The sequence below is a fragment of the Limulus polyphemus genome, unplaced genomic scaffold (genome assembly GCF_000517525.1).
Source record: "Limulus polyphemus unplaced genomic scaffold, Limulus_polyphemus-2.1.2 Scaffold2487, whole genome shotgun sequence".
NCBI classification, from domain to species: Eukaryota; Metazoa; Arthropoda; class Merostomata; order Xiphosura; family Limulidae; genus Limulus; species Limulus polyphemus.
Genome location: NW_013668097.1, coordinates 50,536 through 64,417, shown reverse-complemented (window position 1 = coordinate 64,417; position 13,882 = coordinate 50,536). Strand labels below are relative to the sequence as shown.

The window sequence follows — 13,882 nt, the reverse complement described above, 5'->3', positions numbered from 1 at the left end:
GTTATGAGATTTAAGATATTTCATGTAAACATTTGTGTTTTCATTTTATAATTTGTGTTTCATATTAAAATGAAAGAGGCATAATTTGTTTATTTCCTAATTTCTTTATGGTGGTTGCGAGATCGGTCAAATTTACCAAACGCGTACAGAGATTAATTACTGAAAATAACAGATAAAATATAAAGTTTTTCTTAAGAAACGTTTGATAACTATCTGGACATTATAAAGATTCTGCATGTGAAATTTCAAAATTTTCTGATGCATAAAAAGTATTTTTAATTTTAAAATGAAAATTACTTTGCATGATAGATAGGCAAGATGTGAAAAGAAAAAAAAAAAGGCATGAGAAAAATATTGCTTTACAAACCTTAAGACTTAATAAAAAAATTAGATATTATGAAAGTATTGTAATGTTTAATGATAAACTGCCAAATTTCATTGACATTTGCTTACTAATTTAAAAGTTATAGCACAAAAACTATAACAAGCAAAAAATGGTTAAGAGCCCAGGTTGAAAGAGTTAAACAACATGTGATACAAACAAGCAGGTAATAGAGAATAACTTAATTGGCACAAATTGCATTTGGGTTGAAGAAAAAACTAAAAGGCAAACAGAATCTCAAAGCTGAACAGATGCAAATATTTAGATGTATCCAAATGCCAGCCAGCCATGTCAAATTTAGTGAAATGTAATCTGAAACATTCACTTTTAAGGTGTCAGATATTATGATGGACAAAAAGATTCAACTGCATAAGTTAAGAGCCGCAGTCAATGGGTGGGTTAATTACACTTACATGACTCAATTACATCACACAGTTTGCTGGATAGAAGACAGACCAATACTGAGTTGAAACATATAGTATGTTTATCTATTTACTGCTGTATTAGTATAATGTGCTTCCATAGACAAATAGGTACAGGAATGAATTATATATGTTTAAAGCTCAACTTAATTATACAATTATACTTTCTACATCAAATCAATTATTTAGAAAAACTTACAATTTTTTCAGAAGACAAACGCAAAGATTTCTTGTATTTTTCTTCAAAGTATATCCTTTTCTCATATGGAATTCTTTCTTTTTCCAAAACAGATGAACCTAGCTCTGTATCAGTTTCACTTGATGTTGATGTGTATATTTCCTCCTTTGCTCTAAAAGAAAAGAAAAGGCACGTGTCAAAACTTAACATCTAAGCTCCATGATGTGAAATATTCCAAAATATAAATGGAACAAAAACTCTTCTTTTTTTTTCTCTCTAATTTTCTAGCCATTTAAACTTCTATCACATATAGTGTGTTTATATCTGACAACAAATACTGCAACTCAAATCAACTATACATTATGATAAGCACGGTGTTTTTAATTCTTTTTTGGAAAAAAACACTAAACCCAACACAGTAAGTACCATTCAGATTAAAAGCAATGTAAAATTTACTGCTAATCTATCTAAATACTTCAGAAATATACATAAACAAGATGAACAACTACATCTTACTCTAATCAGAGAAAAATAAGAAACAATCAGTACATGAAAGAAGTAAAATCTATTTTGTCTTTCATTAAACATACCTAAACAACACTATAGGATGCATTTCTCATGATACCTAGGTAAATAAGGCCTAATTATTAAGCATTCCTGCAACCCAAACCTTTATTTCATACCTTCTATATATGGTGGCATTTTATATATGAATACCACAGCTATGAGATTTCCATGCTGATATTAGTATATCCATAAATGACATGTGGTAAACAAAAATTGATAAGGATTATATAATGTAAAGATATAGTTCAATTACTATAAAATGTTGGATTATAGGATGAAAGTAACATGTTTGAAAATTACATTCTTCCGGATATTCCATTTACACACCACACATTACTATGTTCTTTGCCACTTTCACTGCCACATTTAGAGATTAACAACCACTGCCAATAAAAAAATAAGGACACTTGTTTTAATGTTTTGTTACTTATGTAAAACTTGAGACTGTTAAACTTTGGGAAGTTTGAAGGACACTACCCTTTCTTCTTCTTCTCCTTACTTTTATTAAATTATTAACTCATCATGTTCAGAGCAAGATCATCCAATATTAGGAAAAACCAGATTTACATGATAGTTTAAATTAGGGATTCGAATTATTTGTTAACATTCGATTACAAAGACTGAGTGTCACAGTAGTTATAATGCTCAACTGTAACATGCAAGCCTTGCATTTAAATCCCAGTCATTTTTTAGAATATTTATTGTCATGTTTCTATATGATGCTTATAACTCAGTAATTAGTTATTGCCAGTTTTTATTTGATGGTTTCATTGTTGTTTATAATATTACTTATTTATCATAAAACTTTTGATTTGATTTTATATTTATGACATTTGTAACAAGCACATGATTTTATATGTATTTGGAGGTTTGGTACATTGTAAAATTTTTGCAAGTTCATCAATTTTTATCACTGAAGAGAGTAGTCCTGTGGTTATAAAGCTAGTTTAATGACAAATTGCTTTATCACTATTTTTATTATCAGTATGTTACACTTCTCATTTACACTTTGAGACTAACCAATCTGCTATCCCTTTTCTCTGATAAGCATTTTGTGGAAATTTCACAAAAACATGTTACCTAGTGTTTTTCTGAATTCTTTTTTGTTTGTTTGTATGGGTAAATTGAATTTGATTTTATTTACAATAGACATTTCCATTTCCCTCTTCTTTTGAGTCTAATCTTTCTTTGTTCTGACTATCTTATAAAACAATAAAACGAATTGCTAAATATGTCAAAATACATCACTTACTTTCTAATCCTTTGAATTAATGAACTAATTATGAAACAATGTTAAAACTCTCTCATTCTGATTCACAAATTCAGGTCAGGAATACAATCATACACTTGTCAGTCTGTACTACAAATCTGAATTTGGAACAAATGTAAACCTCCACCATTCTCTATCACAGGTCTATATCTGGAAGAAGCAATAAAAATCTGGTATTCTCTATCATAGAACAATGTATAAGAAAGCATTACATATTACAGATCAAAGTTTTGATCAAAATTATTCTCTGTATTTATCTAACTTGGCTTCATATATGAAAAAATAATTGTGATTTTGAATCACAAAATCATTTGAAGCAATATTAAACCACCCTTCTATTGTCCCAAATCAGATCCAGTTACAGAATAAAATTAAGCTTCTTAAACACTTGTATCACATATGTAAGTCTGTAATAATCATAGATACACCTTCAAAATGCATTTACTGTTATTATTAAGGGTAAAAACTTACTTGTTCCTCTCATATCTTTGTATGTTTACAGCCTCTTCTGATTCACAAGTGACAACTGTAATACTGGAAGGTTTATTTTCTGAGAGCAGCAATCCTTCTGCTTTCTTATCTTGTCCTTGGATTTGTAAATAAGCATTACCTTCTTCAATCTAGTAAGAGAAAGAAAGCTGTTTTCAGTGTTTTGTATTTTCAACATGAGCAGCTTAATGGCAGGTCAAAAATCTGCTAATATTCAAGTCCAGCCATCCCTAATTTAGAACTGCTGACCAGAGAAAGCACTATCAATCAACAACATAAACCATCTGTAACTACTGTTAACCAAATAGCAGGATTGACTGTTACAGTTACAATGCTCCTATACCTGAAAGTGTTGAGTCTGTTCACAATACTTCACAATTTAATCTTTGGATCTTATAATCCATAGTCTTGCCCAGCTACTTGCAACTGCTCTGTTTGGCTACAACATATATTTATGATAATTATTTATTACAGTGCAAAAAGTATCATACATATAGAAAACACATTGTTTAATATTTATCTGGGTTGAATTTTAAGTAAATGTTTAAATATTTCCTGACTAATAGTCAGACACACATACAACTTTACACAGCATGCATAAAAACATAGCTCAATAATACAATGCATTAGTTTCTCAGAAACAAGTTAATAGCAAGGCTTTTCTTAAGAGAATAATTACAATAAGTAAAAACTGAAGTATTCAGTACAGTCTGGAAATCACTTATAATTATTTTGAAGTGTTTTATCCACAAGTATAGAAGATGAATGTAAATTTAGAAAACCATAATGCTGAAATAAAAAATTTATTCATACAAAGGAGAGGATACCAATTCTACAATATTTAAAGATCCATTCAAACATAAAACTTTATGAAATCACATTAACACTCTTGCTTTGGGCTCGGTCGAATCAGCCAAGTTTGTGACCCCAAAATTGGCCCTTATAGTTTCCATACTAGAACTTCTAGTATGTTTTGTGCATCTTCACTATATTTTGCAAGTTTTCAGTAAGCATTGAGATTCTTTTGTAGACAAAAAATCAGAATTTGTAATGAATTATTTTCACTAAAAATTTCTCTGTGAATATATGGAGTCAAAGTGTTAATTGCTGTGAGTGAAAAGTGATTTTCAAGTTAAGATTAAAAATACTTTTCTATCTGAAAATTGTCAAATTTCATTTGCATAATCTCTTAAACCTCTTAAATACATTTCAAAATTATTTTTTCAGTAAAATTTTATATTTTATCTTCTATTTGTTTTCTACCCTAACTCTATATAAGGTTAATCCATTTGACAGACCTTATAACCACCATAAAAAATATGAAATAAATCTAAATAACCAATTTTTTCTTTCTAGAATGATAGCAAATCATAGCATGAAACTACATTTGTTTATCCTAAATAGCTTTGAACTGATAACAGTATACATATGGTTATGCTTAATTTTATTGCTCTTTGAACCATGTCTAACTAATAATCACCCCTACATGTTGTAAGTCACTTGGCAGATGTGTAACTCTAGTTACCCCATGAAATTACATAACACATGGGCTTTTCTTTATTTCACCTATTCTAATTTTATCTAACCTAAAAAGTTTCTAATTTTATATTCTTATAACTTTTATAACAATGAATAAAGAATACACATGAAAAACAAGAAATATAGTACTTATCTAGATCTTTTTTTTTATTTTTTTGCTTTTGAATATATATGAAACTTAAACCTACTGTTTTACTTCTTACTATCTAAGTGATTAAACAAAGAACTGTACTTGAGAGTTTGATTATATCTTTATTGATGTAATTTGTAAATATAGTACTAAAATATGGAGTTCTTAAAAAAATTGTATTTTTTCAACAAAGGGTACCACTTTTAACATATCAAAACATTACAGTTTATACCAGCACAATCCGAAAACTTTTTCCATGCAATACTTCCCAAAAAAGCTCCTTTTTTTAAGAAAATGTTTACTTTTTCTAATTTTTTTTTTTTCAATGAGGTCTGAATACTACAATTAGTAATTACTAGCACAAACAGCCTCCCATAGGGTGGCATTTCTGCTAGTAATTAAATAATGCACCAAAGAACACAGAATAATAACACATAAAAAAGCATACAATGTCCTATACCTACAAGCTAAACCCGACAACATGTATCCTGTGAGAATACAGTTTGAACTGGAATGAAACAGACAATTTTCTGTACAGATAACAATGTAATATAATACATCAATTGATAGAATAAAAGTTTGGCTTTCTATTGGTTATAAAAAATATAATATTAAACATCAGAGGAAACTATTGGCAATTTGTGAAAGAGAGGATGTGACAGGTGTGGTAAGAGGGGTCTGATTTTCTAGTCTTTGGCTCTGTAACCAAATAATATTGGAAACTATAAAAAATTATGCTTTGCCTGAGCAATAACAATATTATAATAAGTAATTTATGATAAAATTCATACTTCTCGGAAGGGTGGTAAATAAATTAGAGAAGAGGGGATACCTACAGTGCAAATGTCAAAATTCTCATACCAGGGGAAACTGAGGATTTTTTGTTAGTATTGCCTTATAAAATTAATAATTTAAAACTTAAATAATATTAGAAAGTTAGATTGTTAGCTACATCGTGATGCCAAATTTATTCATATACCATGATAATAAAGTAGTTACTTAAACTCTGAATGTAACTCAGTAAAACCTTGTGAAATGCACAGAAAAGGATGTCCATACGGAAAGAGTTAAATACTGTAATGAGTGATGATTTGCCAAATCATAAATGCTTAATTTCTAATCCTTTGTATTACTGAACTAATTATTGAACAACATTAAATAAAGTTCTCTCATTCTGTTTTCACAGCTACAAATGAGGAATGACATCCTATGTAGGTTATTATGTACTACAGAACATTTAGGATAACATTAAATCTCCATCACTCTCTACCAATTTCCTTTTTTGTGAAATGTTACAAATTTCCTAAAGTGATTAAAGAAAGTTACTACGGACCCTATTTAAAGAAAAGCTTAAAAGGAGAAGGTAATTGCAAACAGAGGATTGGCTTTTTCTAAATATATCTAGTAGGTTGCCTTCTCATAAACATCCGGTAAAATTCCTGTAAGAGGTTATAAATAAATGGAAGGACAAAAAAATATTACTTGCTATCAGAAGAACTGTACTCTTCCTGATTGAAAGATAAGTTATGTAATGCTTGCTTTAATCATATGTAGAGCTAAAGTTTATAAGCATGGACATTCAACTTCAAGATACTAATTATTTTTTTTTTAAATAACCAGTTTTGTTTATGATAGGTAAAAACAAACTTGTTCCTCTCATATCTTTACATGTTCAGAGTTTCATCTGATTTACAAATTGGCAACTGTAATACTGGAAGGTTGTTTATTTTTTTAACTGCAGAAATGCTTTCTCATCTAACTTGGATTAACTAAAGCAGCTTCAGTTTTCAAACATTTATCCCCAAAAGTTCATTATTATGTTGTTCCTTACCTACTTTAGCATCTTCAAATATATTTTACAATAAAACAAAGCAGTGAAAAAGACACTAGAAAAATGTTTTATCTACACACTTTGCAACATTTTGCAAGTTCTGTCTGTCTGTCTATTCCAAGTTCGGTAAATACTTACTTCAAGATATTATTAAATTATATGTAAGTATCATAACTAGCTACAGATCTCAAGGTAAAATTTCATGAAAACTATTCAAAGACATTACATAACTTTACATCAACAAACTTATGTTATTTTCAGTGATCTTTGTTTGTTTTGAATTTCACGCAAAGCTACACAAGGGCTATCTGCACTAGCTGTCCCTAATTTAGCAGTTTAAAACTAGAGGGAAGGCAGCTAGACATCACCACCCATTGCCAACTCTTTTACCAACGAATAGTGGGATTGACTATCACATTATAATGCCCCCACGGTTGATAGGGTGAGCATGTTTGATGGGACAGGGATTTGAACCCGCGAATCGCAGATTGCGAATCGAGCTCCCTAACCACTTGGCCATGCCGGGCCCTTCAGTGATCTAATTACTGTTTATTGTTAAGAAATTTTAGCTAGTTGTGAATGTTTACTACCTGTCTAGTATTATGACAGTTATTATTTCTATAACTTTTATGAATGTAAGGAGAAAAAAAATTAAGTACAAAATTATCTCACCTGAAATGTTCTCTTGTGGCCAACACTTTCTAAGTCTGTCCTCACAGTTTGGATTTCAAGTCCTTGATTTTGCTCAACTGGACGTCTCCATGACCACCACGAGTAGGAACTTTGTTTTTTCTTCTTTGGCATATGGCTATTCACAAGTTGTGCAACTGATTTCTTTATGAAGTCAAAATATCACAGGTTACATATTACATTTCAAAGTTGAACGTAAAGCTCTGTATAATTGAGTCATTGTTCAGACAGTCATAACACTCTATTTAACAAAAAGGGCACAGATTACTATCAGACCTTCAAATTAAATTAAGATTATAAAACTAGTTCAAGCATGTTAAATTACAAGATTCATACAAAATCAATTACAAAGATGAACTATTGATAACCTACATAACAGAGAAGAAAACAAAGTATGATATAAAACGGTTAAATCAAATTGTTAATTCCAGCAAAAAAATAAGTACAGTCCAAGTGAGAAAGCAAGATCAATCTAAAAGCATTACAAAAAATTTGGCAAGGCAGAGTTAAAGCATCTACAAAGAAAAGTGTTACAGCAATACTTAATTCTGTTTGATATAATCCTTAGTTATAGCATTTATGGAGGACAAACTTAGGCTTTCTAAATGTTTGATAATGTCTTTAGCTGTAACGCTTAGTGATTAATCTCAGTCCAGCAAGTGTTGGATTCCATCCTTAATTCAAGTTTTTGATACTGCAATTTAACAAAAGACTTAGTGGTTAACCATTGTTGGTTTTCAGTACTGTACTTGGCTGTGTGGTTTAATTGTTAATCCAAATCCAGTAAGTGCTTAGTAATAACATTTATAAAAGCTAGTCCCTTAACTCTTTCAGCACAGGCTCAGTACCTGGGACTGACCTCGAAACCATTTTGTGCTTTTTATAGTTTTCATGCTAGAACTTTTAAATTAGTAAGCGAATGTTAACAAAATAAGGCAGATTATCAGTAAACATTACAGTGCTTTCATATGCAAAATACCAAATCTTTTTATTAAGTTTTAGGTTTGTAAAGCAATGTTTTTCTCATGCCTCATTTTCTTTTCACATGTTGCCTATCTGTCATTCAAAGTAATTTTAATATTAAAAATACTTTTATGCATCAGAAAATTTTCAACTTAAATCACATGAAAAATCTTTATAATGTCTTCTCCATAGTCTTGTAATCCCTTCCAAATCTGTGTAATATTTGCTGTGGAAATAAACAGTCGACAGGTTTATCTTTATTCACAGTTGAATACCGTATGTAGCTACAATCACTATTTTATCTTACATCTATATTTTTATGATATTTCTTTCAACAATAAGTTTTTATTATATTGACCTTTCAGCCATGCCTGGCTAACAATACAGAAGTTGCAATAATGTGGCTCACGTGCACTCACGCTACCCTATCAAATAACATAAAACAAAGTAATTTGGTGTGTACAAAGTAACTTGTCTTGGCTATGTTTTAGTAGCCTAGTATTTTGTAAAATACAGTCACATTTCAATTATTATACATTATATATGTATACAGATTATTGCTGTTTTGAAATAAGTTCTTAAACTTATTTTTCTTAAAACATAAAACAGTAACTAAAGAAGTAAAGCAAACATTTATCTCTTCTAGTTACAACCTTTGTACTCGGTTGCTGCTTGACGTAGGTTGCAAAGCCTTTTAAAATTTGGCACGTGGAAGATATGAAACAAAATAATTTTTTTTAGGTTTTATATATATATACAGTTGAATAACTAAAAAATCATAAATTACTACATCAATACCATAGAATTCCACTATAATTTATCAATCTTAGTAACTAAGACATATTTTAGTCTAAAAAAAAAATGTTGTTGACTACAATTTCAAGTATATATATTAGAAGGAAAGTAATTATTAAAAGGTCAGATAACTGTTTGATATTATCATTAGTTTTAAAAGTTAATTGTTACCTCAGTCTCACTACTTGTTTGATTTTGCCCTCAATTACAGCATTCTGTGATTAATCTAGGTCTGGCACATGTTTGCTATTATCCTTATTAAATAGTGCTTAGTGGTTGGCACCCACCAAATGGGGGTATTTTATATTGTGCTTAGTTAAAATGTTTAGCTACCAATCAAAATTTAAAGAATATGATTTCATATCATTCACAGAAGTAGTGTTTAATCTATAATATTATCAAACTAGAAATATATCTGTTATAATGTTGAATGTGATTGGAAATCTTATGTAATAGTATCCCTATCATCAGTTTATTTACCAATTTTTTTTTTTTACATTATAGTTTTTAGTTCTGATTGTAAATTTATGTGAAAAGTTACAATTACAACAATATTTGATTGAGGCTGGCAACATATTTTCAATGAATTTAAAATCTGTTCATGACAAAAGTACTTACAGTTGGCAAGGGCTGACGATACGTTGCAAGAGACATAATCATTGGTGCTGCTGTCTGCCAGTTGTAATACCTATAACAAAATATAATTCATTAAAACAAAAAAAAACACTACTCTGCTAGCTGAAAAGAAGAAGAGAAAAACATAAAGCCATACATCAATTTACAAATAAAAAAGCATTGAAGATAAATATTTGATAATCTCAAATCTGATAGATGGTAGATTCTCACTGCTGTGAGGGACTCAGTCTGCATATACTTTTGCTATTAAATAAAAAATTTATCAATTGGAACCAAGATAAGTTTACAGATGTAGCAGTTCTATGTAAAAAGTATGTTATACATAAACTGTACATACATACAGTTTAAAGTATTAGCTAGTCACACTTGTACTACCTGACAGTAATCTAAAAAAAACAAAACATTTTAGATCACATCTACAGGTTTACACCTTTATAAATTATAAGTACTATAAATGTTTACAATATCAATTATCTATACGTTTCTAGAATAATTGTTAATAATAAAAGCTATCCCAAACACCATCTACATGTATATGAAAACAAAGATTCTAGACTGATTGCTAGCATAGCAATTATCTAGAACATTAATTACATACATGTAGCAAAACACAAAGTTTTAGACAATAGCATTAACTATCTGCATATATATATATATATATATGTAGGGGAGTTTCTAGACTAACCATAGTACACTACTTACTACATAGCTTAACCCATTCACTGCAACTGGTACATATATATCCTCCAAATGTTTTATTCTGTTCACTGCATCAACTCAGAGTCAATGCTATCCAGTAAAACCATAAAATAATCTGGATTTTCCCCAGCTTCGGCAGCAGCTGCTGCCTTGGCAATGAGATGTCGTCATACAAGTTGCTCTGTCATCTTGAGGAAAATTGATGCATAGAAGGTGGAAATAATTGACTTAATGCATGTCAACATACAGTAAAATGTTGACGAACAACATTACCACAATACAATACCTTGCATGGGAATTTTAAAATCAAGAATCTATATGTGTACCAGCTGAAGTGAACAGAAACAAATTTAGAGACTACATATATACCAGGTGCAGTGAATAGATTAAGGACCACCAATGATTGACTCACACAACCAAGAAAAATGACGTGCTGATTTTTCAAATTAAAAAAAAACATTTTTTTAATATGTAAAATGTTCCTTAGTTTTTGACTTAATTTGTAGTAAAGGATTGTATAAACAAATGTTCTCACATTGCATTTATTACTAAAGAGTTACAAGAAGCCATTATGTATCACTTGACATATGAAAATACAACTGACAAATATATAAGTAAATATTATTATTGAAAAACACTAACAATATCTACATTAATAATAAAACTACTGACGCTATGTTAATATTATGTTATCCAAGACATATATATATATCTTAAAAAACAAACATGTAAAAGAAAAAAATTAATTAACCTTAGGACAATTACCAAACCCAAACGTGTACAAGTTTATATATAAATAACCAGTTTTTATGCAATATGAACTGAGAACAGATTGTGAAGTCTGAAATAACCTGTTCATCATATAGAATTCCCTGTAAAATATAAGTTGTTTTTTTATATTTCATGTGATAACACAGTTAATTCTATATGAAAACTAGTTGAAACTTTTGTATGTTCATTAAGTAAATGTATACATCAAACAAAGCATGAGAACTCACTTTCCACCCATTCTAACTACTAAATCTGAGTTCTGGAACAATATCGGATTCTCACAAATCTCATCATATGTCACCAAGAAATTCTGGAATCTTTCTGAAGATATATCTTCTCCATAGTCTTGTAATCCACCACACAAGGATAAAGCCAAATCTGTGTAATATTTGCTGTGGAAATAAACAGTCGACAGGTTTATCTTTATTCACAGTTTAATACCGTATGTAGCTACAATCACTATTTTATTTTACATCTATATTGTTATGATATTTCTTTCAACAAACTTATAAGTTGTTATTATATTGACCTTTCAGCCATGCCTGGCTAACAATACTGAAGTTACAATGACGCGGCACAAGTGCGCTCACATTACCGTATCCAATAATATAAAACTGACCTTTAGTCTGTACAAAGTGATCTGGTTTAGTAGACTAGTATTTTGTAAAATACAGTCATATTTCAATTATTATACATTATATATGCATATAGATTATTGCTATTTAGAAAGAAGTTATTAAACTTACTTTTCTTAAAACATAGAACAATAAATAAAGCAAACAATTATCTATTCTAGTTATGACTTTTGTACTCAGTTGCTGCTTGACATAGGTTGCTAAGCCTTTTAAAATTTTGCACATAGAGGAAATGAAAGGAAATTTATATATATATATATACACACAGTTGAATAACCAAAAAACCGTAAATTACTATATGAATACCATAGAATTCCACTATAATTTATCAAGCTTAGTAACTAAGCTGTATTTCACTCTAAAAAAATATAAAATTTTGAGCAGACTGAGGACACACCCTACCTCCTTGAAATCTTGGTTCAAAAGAAAGAAATGGCATCCTAAGAACTTAAAATGGCTAAGAAAGCCACTAGGGGGACATTCTGAGTTTTTGATTGGTTATTAATGTCATATATAGAAGTGTATATAAGGGAGTGTTTCCAAAAATGGAAAGAGGTGGGCAGGGTGCCACTGTGTGTGATTTATTACAAAAGCAATATTGAAAAGATAAGAGGCTCTTATTTTATATTCTAACTTGTCAATATTGGTAATTTGAGTTTCTAATTCGTACGAAATTATAAACTTAGTATTTTGACTTTACAAACACCTAATTTGAACCAGTGCTGCATTCAACATACCACATGACCCACAAAAATTGATGTTTATTTGTGTTTTTTAATATTTACTATTAAATTAAGAAACTGAGTAAGGTATAATACTAAAATTTGAATTATAATCTATAGTTTGAAACTTACTGACATAAATTCATGAAATAGTAGTTCAATAAAATTTTGAATGCGAGTCAACAAATGCGATGACATGGCCTTTCACCTATGACCCATCTAGAAAAAGTTAAACAAACCAAAATATTTTTAACCCTAGGAGTTACATTACATGTATACTTTTCTTTCTTTTTCTCTTTCTGATGTATCATAAACCATGCTTTAATATATTTATAATTGTCTTGATGTTCTCTATTTCCACCTTCTTCTCCTCCTCCTTACTTCATCTTAGCTGAGCCCATGGAGGTAGTTTGCTCTGATCAGAAGTTAGTATTAATGGCAAATGAATAAACGTTTAAAAAGATTCAGGTATAGGATGTCATGCAATTCAAGCAATATATACTCAAAGAGTCTACATATATAACTCAAAAATATTTTCAAAAAATTAGTGTGTTTCATCAAATAACTGATCAATAACCCAGAGCTTGGTGAAAATGTAAAACTAAATTGAACATTAAAAGTCAAAACAATATAGGACTTGCATACTGATTTCAACATATGATGTTTATTAGTTTTATCTCCTGAATTAAAATAGCTTATGCAACTTAGAAGTACATTTAAATAAATGTTTACTGAGAACATTAATAGCTATAATTATCAAGGGGTCAAAATCGAGTCCTTGTAATAAATTACACAATGAAAAATAAAGCAAAAAGAATAAAAATCACATGCATCAAATAAACTTTATCTACATCTTAACTGCAAATCTATTACACTTTAAACCCCCCCCCCAGTCTTTGTTTTAACATCTCTTTCTATGAAAATAAAAACAATAAAAAGTAATGAGTCAATAAAAAAAAATCAAAAAGGTCAGGAAATAAAACAAGAGTGTCTTTATGATATTTAAAGCCAAACAGGATCACAGCATATTGAATATCAGGGATAACTGCTGACATTTAATGTAAATACATGCACCAGATGAAGGTCATACAAATTTGTAGTTAGCCTATGCATAATGCAATGTATATTGTAATTATTTTTGAATAGTGCATGTTATAACAGCA

General features: G+C 29.6%; 1 protein-coding gene across 3 annotated transcripts in view; it reads right to left on the bottom strand.

Annotated features, from left to right (window-relative positions):
* LOC106467096 (phosphatidate phosphatase LPIN2-like) overlaps positions 1-13,882 on the bottom strand; it is an 89,272-nt gene that overhangs the window by 26,929 nt on the left and 48,461 nt on the right. For all 3 annotated transcript variants that reach the window (XM_013927414.2, XM_013927416.2, XM_013927415.2), the window contains 5 exons: positions 11,590-11,754; positions 9,875-9,944; positions 7,481-7,642; positions 3,291-3,439; positions 1,004-1,154 (listed from right to left, as the gene is read on the bottom strand). In XM_013927414.2, coding sequence (XP_013782868.1) covers positions 1,004-1,154; positions 3,291-3,439; positions 7,481-7,642; positions 9,875-9,944; positions 11,590-11,754 — 697 coding nt within the window. The remainder of the gene's footprint in view (positions 1-1,003; positions 1,155-3,290; positions 3,440-7,480; positions 7,643-9,874; positions 9,945-11,589; positions 11,755-13,882) is intronic.